Consider the following 16,225-nt stretch of genomic DNA (forward strand, 5'->3'; position numbering starts at 1 on the left):
AATCGAAAATTATTTTAAATTCCGCTGTGCATGTATAAGTAGATTCCCAACAGGAGCAACGCATATAAAATATTTGTTTAATACATACAAGAATATTTTTTATTTACTCTATTCTGTATACAGTAAAAAGTGCAGAAAGTGCAAATAGTATTATTTTCACCTCAAATTCGGCATTTCCTTTATGTGGACAAGAGATTTTCATAAAATATAAATTATTTTATTAGTGCGTCTTTTTCTATGTTCAAGATGATGAATATGACAACAGATCAAGGTGGGAACTAGGGGTGGCAATGGGTTGAATCGAGCTGGTCCATATACCCAAAAGTGGCAAGCTGAGCTCGAGCTTGGCCCATGAACTCGTGAGCCATGAGTCGAGCCGAGCCCACGAACCCAAATTTTTTTTAAATTTAATTTTTTTTTTGACTTTTTTATTCCCTTTTTTCATTCACCCGTAGGCGAGCCGAACCTGCTTGGCTCATGTTCGTCCAAATATGAGCCCAAACAGCCCACCGTCGAGCTGAGCCGATGAACCGCTCGGCTTGATTGCCTTCCTTGGTGGAAACTAAGAAGAAGAAGAAGAAGGCTCAATACAAAGTTGAATCCATTAAAAGCATCTTTAATATATTTCTAAAATTGCTATCTAGGTGACATGTGAATAAAAATAATAATATTATTTAGCACTACTAGTTATATAACGTCAATTTAGGTGAAAATATGTAATCCAATCATTAAAGTTAAAATTAAGTAACTCATTTAATTAGATTTCTCGTTAATGTCATCTAGATTGTGTCTTTTTATCTATGTGGCATTGATATCTAATCAACATGCGGTTAAATTCAAATTTAATCTTCATTGTGTTCCGTCTATAATTCAAATTTCACCCTAATATTTAGAGAAAAAATAAACATGAGAAAGAAAAAGTAAGAAATAAGAGAGAGGAAGAGAGAGTAAGGGAGAAATATTAGGCTTGGATAACTCAATTCGTTTGGAAGAGCATCTACTTCTATAGGGATCAATTCACAATGTCTATTTTTTGTTAACAGTTAGCTAAATAGTCCTATACATGTTGGATTAGAGATAAGCTTTTGAAAATATATTCATTCACTACAACAAAAATGACATTTTACAACATGTAAATGTCAACATTCATTAATTGATTATTGTTAAAAGGGATCTATCACAACATTCAGCAAGTGCATATTGTCATTGGCTAACAAAATTAAGATTTTGCAATAATATTTTAATGAATGTTATTATAGTCTCCTTTTGCAATGTTCAATCGACTACTGCAAAAAAATTACATATTTCAGATTTTTTGCAATATTCTCTGACCATTGTTAAAATTCCATTCTTTAGCAGTAGTCGATGAATGTTGTTAAATGTGAATTTTAACAGCGGGTAATGATCGTAGCTAAAACTAACACGTTTTACACATTTACCAATGTTCACTATGTTGTAAAACCTTTTGCAATGTTTAATGATTGTATGGATTCAAAAATTCATAATAAAATTATTATCAATTTCGTGTCGTCCCAAAAAGTCATTAACTTTGCTAGTTAATTTGCCTAAATTACTATAAAAATAGAAAAAAAATACATAATTAATTAAAAAAATATGTAAAATGACTTATGGCAACAACTGAAAAAGTTGCAAAAAATAAGGATAAAGCCAAAAAATGAAGATAAAAATAATGACAATAGTTTAGAAACATTGCCAAAAATTAAGAGCAAAACAAAGACAGCGGGTGAAAAAGTTGCGGAAAAGCGAATAAAAAAGTAAAGACAACATTCATTGAACGTTGAAAAAAAATAAAAGACAACATTCACTAAAAGCTTTTTGCAACAGTTTTTTATATTGTCGTATCATTCTACTCTACAACAGTATCAAAGCCCACAACATACTTTCAATTGTTGTGAAGGTCTTTCATAATGTTTTTTCCTTGTTGCGAAAGAAAATTTTTGTTGTAGTGATTTTGGATAGCCTTTTCTTTTCAATCCATATTAATATTAGAGATGCTCTAAGCATCAAGTTCCATTTAAGCTTTATGTGATACAAGATATTACTTTTCTCATGTATAGTGTAACATTTTATAATTTATCGGTGGGTTTATGGTTGCCGTATATATTGGATCCTCACGAGATTCTATAGGTGGTGTGAAATGTACTAGTATAACTACCGTTGACCTAAATGTATCATGACCTTATTGTCAACACATCTCCTACCAAGTTCTTGCTTGCTCATATATTCCTTGCATATTCTAATAAATCATTAGGCACTAAGATCATCATACCAAAAAAAGAGTTGGCAATAGTTAGAACCTTGATCGTCAAGTCAAATTTCGACACAAGAAGAATATACGAGAAGTGGATGTGGGAGAGACAAGCAAGCAAAATTTTTTGGCTAGAGTTTCAAGATGAAAGTCCCTTTACCTTTACCTATGTATATATTTTTATAGGGAAGGAATCCCTGTGGAGTTAGGTCACTTTGCAAACCCTAATTCTAGGTGTTGTTGCCTTATTGGTTGGTAGAAATTTTCTTGGTAAAGTTTTCTTCTACAAATTATTTCTTCTATGGTTAGGTTTCTTTGTGGGATAGGATCCTTTCAGATCTTCCCTAATCATCTGAAATTTTGCCTTGATTTTTAGAAGCTAATAAGACAAATCTTATAGAATTTGTTCCCTCCATATGATAGTTAGCTTCATAATATGTGGATTCTTTGATATTGACAAGGCCTTGGACCTTGATAAATATATTTTATACATTTATTCGAGGTCTTAAATAACGATATTTGATAGTTCTTTTAACATAATATATCCTAAATTATTGTATTTTATATTAAATAGGAAAAAACATAATCGTTGAACGAGAAATTGGAAAAAACAAAGAAAAAATCAAGGAAAAGTGTGAAATCAAAGTATGGGGACCAACTTGTAACAATTCGATAGTTGACTCAAACCACAAAACAAAGATCAAATATGAAAAAGGTTCAACTGGACGCAATTAGGAGCCAAAGGGATGGAATATAACTGGAGCATTCTCACACATCAATTTCTACCCGAAAAAGTTATGCTCCGGATTTTTTGCCTTAAATTGAGACCAGTTTTTCAGATAACAAAAGTTCGAATTGGTAAATTTTATTTGGAAAAAGAAATTGTAATCCTTTGAGTTATCTTTTCAAAACACTTTGAATCACCTTAATCTGATATAGAAAGAGAAATTTATGACCAAAATGCTAAAAGCTGCTCAAGGACGAATTGACACTCACGGGGAAAATTCATGGTACATGGTACCCTACTTTCACCAACTGAAGAGCCATTTAGCTCAATGGTGCGCGCGTAATAGTTATGTTGGTGTACGGGTGTGGGCTATTTTCGTGACGAATCAGTAGTTTCTTTTTCGATTTAAACTCCATATGGAAAGGATTTTTTCGTGATTTTTTACCTAAACTCGACCCATAGATATACCTAGACGTCTCCTACATAAACTCTCACCTCTCCTACATCATTCATACTCATATCACATCCGTAATTCCATCAACTCATACACCAAAGGAAAGACAAATTCATAATATGTGAGATACAATCAAAAGGCAAGTGCAAGAACTAAATCAATTTAAGAATTCATCCGATTTTTGGGCAAAGAATTGAAGATACAGTTGAAGATTCATCAAGATTTCATTGAAGAGATTCTATAGACGTCCAAAAAATAAAAAAATGGTTATCATACACGTCACATTTTCATTACTTTTTAACTCTTACGATTATTTTCTTTCACCCCTGATAGGTACTTGAATAGCAAGAGGAAGGAGCTTAGCAATTTGAGGAATGAAATGCATTGTTTCAACAAGCTACTTCAAAAATTCGGGGAGTGTATTTTCTTTTTCTTCCCCCTTTATATGCTTACTTATACTTTAAGATATTTATGACAACATCTACTTTAAGTTTGTGGGTGGAAAAACATAAAGTTTTAACTTTGTGTGTTGTTGTGTGTTTATTGCTTTATACATGAGAAAAATAAAAAAAAAATGAGAAATTTGAAAAATTTTGAAACAATATTTTCTTTTGTTTTGTTGTACGGGTTAGGTAACCTAGCCAACAATTACGAATATATTTGAAATTATATATTGATTTATGAACTGTAAATATATTAAATGCTTAGATTGATTAATGACTATCTATGAAAGACTAGATATTATTTGGGCACATGAATTAAGTTAGACATTATTAATAAATAAGTGGATTCATATACCTGATAGGTTGAATTAATAGAACCTAGATGCTATACCCAAATCATAGCTCTTTTTGCATCCTTAGACCAAATTTAGAATAGTTTGGAGATGAATAAACTATTGTAGGAAGATATTGATATGAATGGGGACTCCATGTGTGTAAATTCTTGTGTGGATTGTCTAACATCAATAAGATGAAAATTATGTAAAAATCTTGAGTTAGGGGTCAGTTTTTGAAAATGAGTGCTCAATGATGCTCAATGAAAGGCATTACACTAATTAGTGTAGAAAAAAATATATGTACAAAATAAAAAATATATATGAGATACTTTAATATGAAACTTCTTTTCGTAGGAGTCATTAAGCCTGTAAGGATATCTAAAACTCGAAGCTCTAAAGTCATTTGACTTGATAGTCATCGGCCAAAAGGTCATTACATGAATCATCTATTAGAGTCTATTTTCAGCTAATTAGTTTATTACCTCGAATAGCTAGTTAATTCTCACAAAAAATTGGGATTAATTTCCATTGTATATTTTCCCTATGTAGTTTTGTATCATTCTATAAATTGAAATGAATACACAAGAGAAAACATTTAGCAAAATCTGTCTTGGTATCAGAGCCCTCTAATCTCTTTCTCGTGTGTGTGCGCTACGCTTTTTCTTCAATAATCGACGCTCTATTTTGGTTCATCATAGTCCGCATCAGGGTGGTCATGACTTGAGATTTTGACGGTCGATTGATTGTTCATAGTTGATGACGCTTGGTTTTTCGATAGTCGTCAGATTCATCGCAGTCTCCTTCTTCATTTTTTGCAACCTCTTCCCGTGTTTTTCGTGTCTTGGTGTCCGTCGAATCAGCGTGTTCTTCAACTTCTTAATAAAGCTAGCCATGGGTCTTGGTCGGAATAAGTCACAGTCCTCAACCATCGTTTCTCTCATCTTTTTCGTGAGCTGCTCAGGGTCTTTGTTGGTCTTTTATTTCCTCTGGTTGGTTTTGTTGGGCTTCTGCTTCTTTTGTTTTTAGTTGGTTTTGTACTGATTGTTGATGGGCCACATAAATCACCGTTAGGCATTTATTTAAGCTTGAAGTTTAGCTAGGGTTTCTATTTTGGACTCTCTTTTATTGCTAGGCTATATCTTTGAAGCCATTATTTTAATTTTCTTGGACTTGAGTCTACAGGCATAATTAATTTGGTTTGATTTGTACACTATTTCATCATGTCAATGGAGAAAACTAATTCGGTTTGCATTTGCTTTATTAGGATGAACTACTCTATATGGGCATTTCACTTTTAGTTGCTTGTTGAAGGTAAAAGGGGATCTATGGGGACATGTTGATGGAATTCTTTCCCATCCTAATCAAGAGAAGGAAAAGGAGAAATATCTTGCTTGAAAAACTAAGGATTCACAGATTATAGCCTGGATCATTGGATCTGTTGATCTTCAGATTTATCTTAATCTCAGGTTGTACAAATTAGCTCGTGAGATGTGAGAATACATGAAGAAGGTCTATACTCAAAGTAACAACACTCGACGACTCTAGTTGGAATTCGAATTGGTAAATTTTTCTCTAGATTTACATTTCATTGAAGAATATTATTTGGGTTTTTCTAATCTTTGGGTTGAGTACACAGATATCATCTATGCCTCGATTTCACTTGACTATTTGAAGGCTATCCAAATTGTACATGAAGTCACCAAAAGAAACCAATTTCTTATGAAATTGCAAACTAAATTTGAACCCATCAGGTTTAGCCTTATGAATCGTGAGTCTATCCCAACATTGCATGGTTGCTAAGGGAGGAGCAAAGTCTTATCACTCGTACCTCTTTAGAACAACAGCAGAATCATGTAGCACCAGTTCCTATTGTATATGGCTCAAGGAAAATTCAAACATCGAGATATGTCTAGTGTGCAGTGTTATAGCTGTAAGGGATTTGGTCACTTGACTCTTCAGTATCCTAGAAAAGTTTGCAATTATTGTAAGAAGCTTGGACATGTCACTAAGGAGTGTTCGACTTGTCATCCGCGTAAAACTGGACCAAGTTATGTTGTTGTTGCCACATTCGCCTCAAGTTCTACACCACCACTTGTCTTGGCTCAAGTTCCAGCCTCAAATAGCCCTGTTCAAAACTCCATTATTCGTGAGATAATCCAAGAAATGGTTATTTTCTGCATTGTCAGCCTTGGGTATCTCAACTAATCCACTAATTTCTCCTTATTGGTTATTAGACTCAAGTGCCTTTAATCATATGACTCATGATCCACTATTGCTTAGTAAGCTTAGATCATATATTGAACATCTCAATATACACACTGCTGAAGGTAACACTCTTCCTATCTCAGCCATTGGTAATATATCAACATATTTGTCTAATGTTTTGGTATCTCTCGCTCTATTAACTAATCTTATATCTGTTGCTCAACTTGATGATAACAATTGCACTGTGACCTTCTCTTCTTCTAGTTGTCATGTGCATGAATAGGTGTCTGGGAGGACAATTGTGAGGGGACCTAATGAGGGATGTCTTTTTCCCATTTCACCGAAGCTTGATTCGTCTTTTCCTTTTGTTTGTAATTCTACCACTTTTAATATTTTTGATTAGCACAAGAAATTAGGTCATCCCAATTCTAATGTGTTACAATATTTGTTAAATTTTAGTTTGCTTGGTAATAAGAATACTGCTTCGATTCTCTCTCTCTCTCTCTCTCTTTTGATTGTGCTTCGTGTAAACTTAGTAAAAGTAAGAAACTACCATTCCCGTCTCATAGTACTCATGCTTCGCACATTTTTGATATTATTAATAGTGATGTTTGGGATCTTGCATCTGTGGTATCTCATGTTTATTATAAATATTTTGTTACTTTTTTAGATGAGATTTTAGTCAATTCGCATGGGTATATTTTCTCCGTACAAAAAGTGAGGTTTTTCTACGTTTCAGACTTTCTTGCTCTCATTAACAACCAATTTTCCTCCTCCATCAAACTCTTAAGATCTAATTCGGGAGGTAAATATATGTCTAACACCTTTTAATCTAGGGTTGGACATGGTCTGGTTCGGTTCGATTCTAAAAAGAAACGAATTGGACCCGAAATTCTTGGGTATTAGCAAATGCACTTGTCCAGTCCAAACTTAATCATGGAACTGTTTCGGTTTGGATCCATTCGGTTCGGTTCCATTCGATTCCCAAGTTTCATATTATAATTAAATTTTTTAATAGTTACAAAATTACATTAATTTAACTAATGATATGTTCAATTTGAGCTCTTACAAAATAATATAGTTCAATTTTATGCGTCTTTTATGTTTCTCTTTGCTCAGTTCTTCACATATTTGATTGTTAAAATTACAGGAAGAGAAAGATAGCGAGCTCAAAATAATTAAGCAGTAGAAGCAACACTACAATAGAGTAATAGATTTGGATAAAACTTAGGTAAATTTGATTAAGTTGGCTTTGAACTGAAAATTAGAAATAGGAAAATCATAATTTTAGGTTTGAAATAATTTAAATAGTTAGCAAATTTATTTAGAAAAATAAAATAATTTGGCTTATTTAAAATAAATTAATTAAAAAATTAGGGAGATTCAGTTCTTCGATTCTTGATTTAGAACCGAGAACCTAACCAAACCGTCGGTTCTCGATTCAAATACACGTTCGAATATTTAACTCAAGAAGAACCACTCAGTTCGGATGTTTTGTCCATCCTTATTTCAATCATTCTTACAAACAAAATGTATTATTTCTCTACGATCTTGCCCTTCTACTCCTTAACAAATAGGGTGGTAGAACGTAAAAATCATCACCTTCTTGACATGGTTAGAGCCCTTTTGATTGAGTCTTCTGTTCCTTTTGGGTTTTGGTTTGAAGCCTTGTTTACTGCCCTGCATCTCATAAATCATTTTCCTTTTCTTACCTTTAATAATGTCTCTCTGTTTCATAAGCTCCTTGGTCAACATCTTATACATTCTCATCTCCGTTCCTTTGGGTGTGTGTGCTTTGTTCATTTATAACCACATGAAAGGACGAAAATAACACCACAATCTATCAAGTGTGCCTTTTTGGGATATGGTGGGGCTAAAAAATGATATATCTGTTATGATCCTAAGACACTAAGAATTAGGATTTCTCGTAACGTTGTTTTCTTTGAAAAACAAACTTTCTTCATCTCAGAAAATGTTGTTCCTACTCGTGTGTTCTCCGTCTTAACTAATTTTCATAAAAAGTTCTCTCGATATAAGTTGGGTCTTGTTTATACTCGTGCGGATGTTGTTTCAGTCTCTGTTTCAGAACTTCCTTCTCAAACGACTGTCTTCCCAAGCCTTCGATATGCCCATATAGATCAATGTGAATAAGTACATATTATCATGATATTTTATTGTATTAACAAGGAAAATTAGAAGTCTTAGCATTCATCGCATAAATTTGACATAAAGCTTCATAATTAGCCTAATCAAACGATTAGGCCTTGTTATAAGACCCTGGTTCATTAGATTCAATTAGACAAGGGTTGTTCGGGAAAGGCAAGGTGAAGTGAGGCACGACTTGAACTCGCCCGTTAACAGTGCAAATATCACAAGGGATGACATGGTACATCTTAGAGTAAAGATCACGAATCGAAATATTCCAGTGGCCTCGAGGCGTGGAGAAGCATATGGCTTATTTCCACCAACCTATGTGGCTTTTACGTGAAGTTAAGGTGTAACAAATATATGCCACATTGGCTCTTTTTGTCATCGGGCTTTGTTAGGCTTAGTTCGTGCCAGATTTCTATCTTGTAGGACTATTTGATGAGGCTTTTTTGTTACTTTCTGTAGAAGAGTTTTTTGAGGAAGATACCCTATGACCTAAGATAACTTTCTCTAAAAACCTAGGTGTTATTCTAAGTAGACTAATGACCTTCAGAAAATTATTGAAATGGGTCCAAAAATTTTAATCTCAAAAATTACCTTTGACTATTCAAAACCATGTAATAGGCCTTGAGCCTTTTGCATGGGAGGGTCAAACTGATCACATACTCATTTTTTTTTAATAATTAAATGTATACCGTATTGGATGAATTAGTGCATGAATTACAATTTGTTCATGAAGACAGTCCATGCAAATACTAAAGTAACAACTTACTGAATTATAGTAGTGCATAATAATGAGCAAATCACTATTAACTCAACCGTAGAAAATGTAGAAATCAAAGGAAATAAAATGAAGTGAATTATGCGAATATAAATCTCCTTAAAACAGATTTCATCCCTACGCCAAGCCAACAGGATCAAATGGATGTTTCTCCCAAAATACAACGCTACACTGGAGCTAACAGGATCAAACTGACGTTCGTCTCCCAAAATGCAATGCTTCTTCTTGAATTAATATTGCACAACATTAATTTTGCGGGATGAACCAATGCATCTACAAACTATTTTTGCAAGTTCAATTACTGATAGATGCATTATAAAGTGCATCATTTCCAAGCTTGGCACCATTTTCGTCTCAAGTTGAAGACCTTAATTTCATATTGGCTTTTGTTCATGATCGTCTCGTTCAATTACTAATAGATGCATTATAAAGTGCATCATTTCCAAGCTTGGCACCATTTTCGTCTCAAGTTGAAGACCTTAATTTCATATTGGATTTTGTTCATGATCGTCTCGAGCTCTTCATGCAAATCTCGCTGTCCTGTTGCATATTTGTTTTGTTGCAAGCATATACCTCCACAGTTTCATGTATGAACTGAGACATTACAATCATGGCACCGATCCAATTATCTAGATCTAGCTATTACTCCTTAGTGTTTGTAAAAAGAATTATACTCTAGCTATACTTTATAAATAAATTACAACTACCCATTATTAAGTTCAACAACACGAGAACTACCATTCTCTTATTATCAAAACCTTTCTTGAAATCCTTTGTTGTTGAATTTATCCCTACAAGTGGACGGATAGTGAACAAGTAATATAATGATGAATAGAGTGTTGAGCTCACAATAACTCTACTTATTTTACTTTAGTTAAAATTAGTTCTAATTCAAAACATGCACAAATATGATTTGAATTATTCTTATTATTAACTAAAATAAGCAATTAAAAAGGAAACAAATTTTGGAGTTCTGTCAAACCACGAAAGGCACTAGGATCCCAAATCCAGGATTGTTAATATTCTTTAATCATTAATTATCCGTTTATGATCAATGCTGACAATAGATATTTCTTAAGAACAATCTTGTCTCTGGAGATAAATCAATCCAATTTTTATCTATGACCTAAGAATATCACTAAGAAAATGCAAATACATTAGAAAAAAAAAGCAATACAAATTTTGAATATCAATCAAGATTGCATTGAGCATAAAAATATCTCTATCTTTAATAGGACATATTGACGATTAATTTCATGTGCTAATTTATGCGACCTCTTGGAAACAGTATAATTCTCAAACCTCTGGGTTTCACGTTGTCTACCATGCAGTAGTCATATGCAATTGGTATGCAAGAAAAGTTGTTTGTATTAGGGAGAACTACAACTTCAGGTCGGGAATGATTGCAATCAATCTGGACCTGAAAAGAGATGGCAACTTCAATATCAGATGACAGTTGCCTACGGTCATTTTGGAAGAGACGATCCAGATTTTACCTGGGAAAATGTTTAGGCGCTCAAAAGGGACTAAGAAATGTTTTGTAAGCTTTTAAGGTTAAGAGTAAATAATAGAAGACTTCATCATGTGATTAAGCAAAACTTATTAGCCCATGTCAGCTCTCGAACAAGAGCAAGAGATCTTTCTAGACCAATCCCTCAATAGGCAAATGAACATGAATTGAGGAAACTTTTATCAAGAAATCATTACAATATTGGGGTTTGTGCTGTTGTTCTTCACAGAGGAATGCCTTGCAACCATCTCTTTATCATTTCTAGTAATGCTTTTGGTTGATCCAATGGAACCCAGTGACCGGCATTATGGACCTTGAGGAAAGTGAGAAGTCCAGAGCTTTTCTGTAAACCCGCCTCCACTTCATCTACCTTAAATGGAATAGAAGGTGCCGATACAAAGTTTTTCTGTCCCGACCATACCATAGCATCGACCCATCTCGAGTTTCCTGACAAGAATAAAGCTTAGTTATAGCAATTACATTACAAACCTTGCATATGCTTTTCATAGTCTGAATTCAGTTAAGAAAAAGATTCATTAAAGTTGAGTTGAAAAATGAAAATTTTACCGAGCCAGTTGCAAATAAGATCATATTCTCCAGCGTATACAGGTAACTTGACCCCATTCTCTAGTAGTGCAGGAATAACTACTTCGTAATTCTTCATCCAGTCCGTTTTCAACGAATCATATACAGAAAGATTACAGGTAACAAATTTTATGTCTCCAACACCAAGTGCTTGTCTAACTGACTCCTGGTTCAAGAAATTTGGCACATTCGAGAAGTTGTAGCACGGAGGACCCGCCGGACACCGTTGGCGAATATCGAAGTACTACAATAAACGACAAAACATGGTTAATAAGTTTAATTTTCTGTTAGATTAGATAATTGAATAATGTGTTTTCTTACATTTATTTGACCATTTATTTTAACTATCCTATTGAAAATGTCGGTGCAGTCATCAAAAGCCTTGGAACAAGCTGATGACGGACCACTACTATTGCCTGCCAATAAATTTTTTATCAGAATCCAAGTGAGAACTGCTTGTGGAAGGTTTGCCGTGTGGTTTTATAAGCACATTGTAAGTAACCTTCCGGAGGTTGTCATGATTGTAAGTGGTCCCACAAGAAAGGAAGCCACTGGAAGGGTCTCCAATGTGCTTATAAATTAGGCAGACTTCCCACGAGGACGTAGATTCAAAATTAGATGTTAGAAAAGGATGGAGTTAGGATTAAGAGTTACCACAGAGTTCTATTCCCTGCATACATTGGGGAACTAACTGATTCAGGCTGTCAAAATCAGATTGGGTGATCAATTTCATGCTTAAAGCAAAATCAGTATATGCTTTGTACTGGATCACCGGATCTGTTAATCCATTACCAATAGCTAATCCCTGTTTAAGCATTGATGAGTTGCATAGCTAAACAAGGAAAACTACGTCACTAGTTAACAATAGATATGAAATTCAAGGCTTACTTTCATGTTTATATAAATCCCTTCTTTATTACTTTCATGAGTTAGATCAAAATTATGAGTTCCATTCTTTATGAAATTCAATTAGTCTAGCCGACTGAAATTAATCACATGATAAAGTCTTCTACCATCTATACTTAACCTAACCTAACTTTCCTTATTTGTTTACTCCTTTTGGTTATATGGCCTGACTCCTTCACTACTTCAAAGTTGTGACTTGCTGTCTTTTCTTCTTTTTTACTGCTATGTCCATCTTCGGTTGGCTTACTCCTACTACCTTTGTGGTTGATTCTTGTGTGAGATTGGCTTTCTATTGTGGTCTCATTGTGGGTAATCCAATAGCAACCGTAAGGGGAAAGAATCTGGTTGGGTGTTTGGGGTTGTTGCTTGTTTGTGGTGTTGATTCGATGGTGAACTGAGCCCGGTAACCTCTTGGTGGTTATGAGTTTTCACTCTACATCTAGTATCAGAGCGAAATGGAGGAAAATCGGACCAAAAACTGTCAGAATTGCAAAGAAATGCGCGATTTTCTCCTAAACCCGAATCTAAAAATCTTGATTGTTGGCCAAACGAGACCTCCGTTGGATGAAGGGAGGCCGGACCTATAACCAGCAGGTGGAGGCACCTCTGGTGATGGGGTATGTGGCGGCCCGTGGAGGAGTCTTTCAACGAGTTTTTTCGAGCAGTTTCTTTATTTTGACCTCCTGAAAGCACTGATATTGTTTGTTTTGTGTTTCAAGTTACGCAGAAAAACTTGGACAATTTTGAAAGCCCAAGAACAACTAACCAAGGGGGGGTTGAATTGGTTATTTGATACTTTTTTCAAAAATTAACGCAAATTTAAGCAAATAACTATGAATAAACAAGATAACATAAAAGTAATGTGAGGAAGGGAAAAGAGAGTGAAAACGATGTAATAGGGAGGTTCGATCCAATCACGATCTACATCCCCTGTTACCAAGCTCTCCGTCACAAGCAAAGTTTTTTTCACTATATTTGATTGACTTATGATGTAATCCAACCTTTACAAAGCTTTCGGTGACTTACAATCAAGGAGCACCGATCCTTTTACACCGGTGAGATTTCCAGGACCTCAACACGACCCACAATAAAAAAATAAGAGAATTGAAATTACAAGTGAAAAAAAACTTCTCTCTTAATAAATGATATAGACTTAGTTTGAATATAAGAAAGAAGTAGGTAAACACTTTAATTGATAGCAAAGAAGGTAGTTCAAGTGTTTTGATTGAAAATATTTAGTTGAGATAAATGATTTTTCAACTTTTGATCACTCAAAAAGTTTTTCAATAAATGAATGATTTAATCTTTTAAAAGAGTGAAAAATAAGGTTGAGAGAATCAATAAAGCACTTCACTTAATGCTCATTGGATAGTGAAGAAAAAGTGATATTTATAGCTCTCAAAGATCTTCCTAACGGTTAAGAGTCTGCCTCACCGGACAAGTGTACCGGACCGTCCGGTATGTACCGGACAAGGCTACTAGCCGTTCATGAGACAGGTGTCAGAACGTTAAAAATTTTGATTGTTGGGCAAAGACTTTTACCGGATCGTCCGGCACACAACCGGACCTTTCAGTAGCTCAAAAAAAATATATTTTGACTTGAATAATTTTATTTTGAGCTCCCGAGACTTCTTTGCTAAATATTAAAATGTTGTACCTTTACATATAAATTCAAGAGTTCTAATATAGTAATATGCTCGATCATCAAAGTTTATGACTTCGATCTTGATTTCTCGTGACATTGACATTCGTTCTTCATGAGTGCATTTATCTTGTCCTATGCATGAATCTTCATTTTGATGCGATGATCGATTTGATTTCAACTATCATGATTCAAAAGTAGGTTTGTTAGAACCAAAATTAAATCTTGTATGTTATAAACAAAACATAGACGGAAGTCAACCATTATGCATTATGCATATTTCCCCTTTATCATACACATTATGCATAATCAACCATTACATATATATATATTTCCCCTTTATCATACACATTATGCATAATCAACCATTACACTATTAATTCCATTTGGCATATATCCACATATCATATTTTTGCATAATCATCCACATATCACTTCCCCCTTTTGGCATAAGCAAAAAGAAGTTAACCATTGAATGCAAGAACATGGAAGTAAAATATATTTGTCTAATAACAATGCATGAAGCCCAAAAACAGTTAGAGAAGCATAGTAGTGCAATGTTCAAAGGGAAACCATAAAGACAAGCATTATAAATGATGGTGAGTGAACTATGGTGCCAGAGGGAATCTAGAGTAGAAATCGGCAAAGAAGGTAGTTTGTTGTGCTTGCATCTCTGCCTGTCGGTCTTGGATAGTCGTTTGTTGTGCTTGAAGCTGGAGAAGTAAACTTCCAAAACTGTCGATGGTGGAAGTAAGAGAGTCAATACGGCCGTTGAGAATGTTAAATTGATCTTCGGTCATGCTATTTCCTCTACTGAATGCTTAAGGGCCACTTGAGCTTGAAATGTCGGAAGGAGGGATTGGAGCATCATCGGAGTCATCCTCATCATCGCCTTCAAAAGCTAAAGTGGATGGACCCAAAGTACGATCGAACCCGTTTGTGTGTGCTACCCATTGACCATTTTCCTTTGTGATTCACATTCGTGCAAGTGTTTTGATGTTAATGGTGTCGGTTGGACATAATTTAACAAAAGGCTCATTGTCCAATAGCACATGAAAGTATTTGAAAATTTTGGTTAAAAGCATGCTGTATGGAAGAGATTTGGTTTTTCGAGAGGTATGCACGCGTTCCATAGTTCTAATAACCAAAGTTGGAAAATCTAATTTTTGATTCACAAGAAAAGAGTCGAGAATAAATAGGTCGAGGAAATTGAGTTCGTCTCGATGTCCTTTTCAAGGAAGTATGACATGGGCGATAATGTGTTGTAATACCTAGCAAGGTAAACTTAAGTGATGTGTACTAATTTTATTGATATTTTCAAAATCTTTTCCGGTAAAATGTCGACAAGCATCACTCGAGTTATAACCCTCTATCGACGGATGTACGTTATGATGATAAATTTGTGTTTCACACATGTCAAGCTCAAGAATATCACGAATGAGTGTTTTGGAAATAGTAATACGCACATTGTTAAGAAAACTCGTAATTGTGCTCGACCGAATAACCCTTGAGTGACAAAATTCTCTCATTAACCTAGGATATGCGTGCTCTTTCATCCCGACTACATTGATCCAACCCATGTGTTCTAAGAAATCCTCAATGTGAAATGCAGGTGCTAATAGTGTAAAATCAGAGAGATCAACATTTTTACCTATGAGAATGGGAGATTTCTCAAATGGGTTCGTAGGTACCTCGGGTTCTTCATCCATTTCTTCATCAGAGGAGCTTGGTGGAGGATGCATAGTAGTCCTTTTGGGACGATTTGCTGCTATTTTCACTCTTGCCATGGTGGAAAATATGAAAATTTGATGAAGAAAAAGCTAGGGTTCGAACTATGCGATTTGGGGATTTTGGCAAATGATAGCTTGAGATTTCGAGTAATAGTGAGTGTAGAGGTTGTGGGTAAGAGAGATTTCTAAGAATTTAGCAAACGGAATATGTTGTGGGATGAAGGAGGAAGATATTGAGTGAGAGAATTTTGAAAATGAGGAGAAGAAGTGACAAGGAAGATGACTGGTTTAGTTTAAAAAACGATTTCTCGTTGTACCGGACGGTCCGGTAAGGTAGAGACTTCTCTGTCAACAACGAACTAATGTATCGGATAGTCCGTTGGGCTTGTCTGGTACATATTGGACGGTCCATTTTAGTCGTCCGATACATTTATTATTATTATTATTATTATTTTTTAACTAAGATACTGAAATATGATGAAGTCATAAA

At 34.6% G+C, this 16,225-nt stretch overlaps 1 protein-coding gene across 1 annotated transcript; it reads right to left on the reverse strand.

The window, feature by feature from the left end:
* Positions 1-11,083: 11,083 nt before the first annotated feature.
* LOC111369256 (serine carboxypeptidase-like) lies at positions 11,084-11,695 on the reverse strand (the record flags this gene model as incomplete). The annotated part of the gene is made up of 2 exons (XM_022990709.1): positions 11,084-11,319; positions 11,440-11,695. Coding segments are annotated over 2 exons (480 nt in total), but the record flags the coding sequence as incomplete, so codon positions are not given.
* Between the last annotated feature and the right edge of the window lie 4,530 nt (positions 11,696-16,225).

Source organism: Olea europaea, chromosome 20 (assembly GCF_002742605.1).
Source record: "Olea europaea var. sylvestris chromosome 20, O_europaea_v1, whole genome shotgun sequence".
Lineage (NCBI taxonomy): Eukaryota > Viridiplantae > Streptophyta > Magnoliopsida > Lamiales > Oleaceae > Olea > Olea europaea.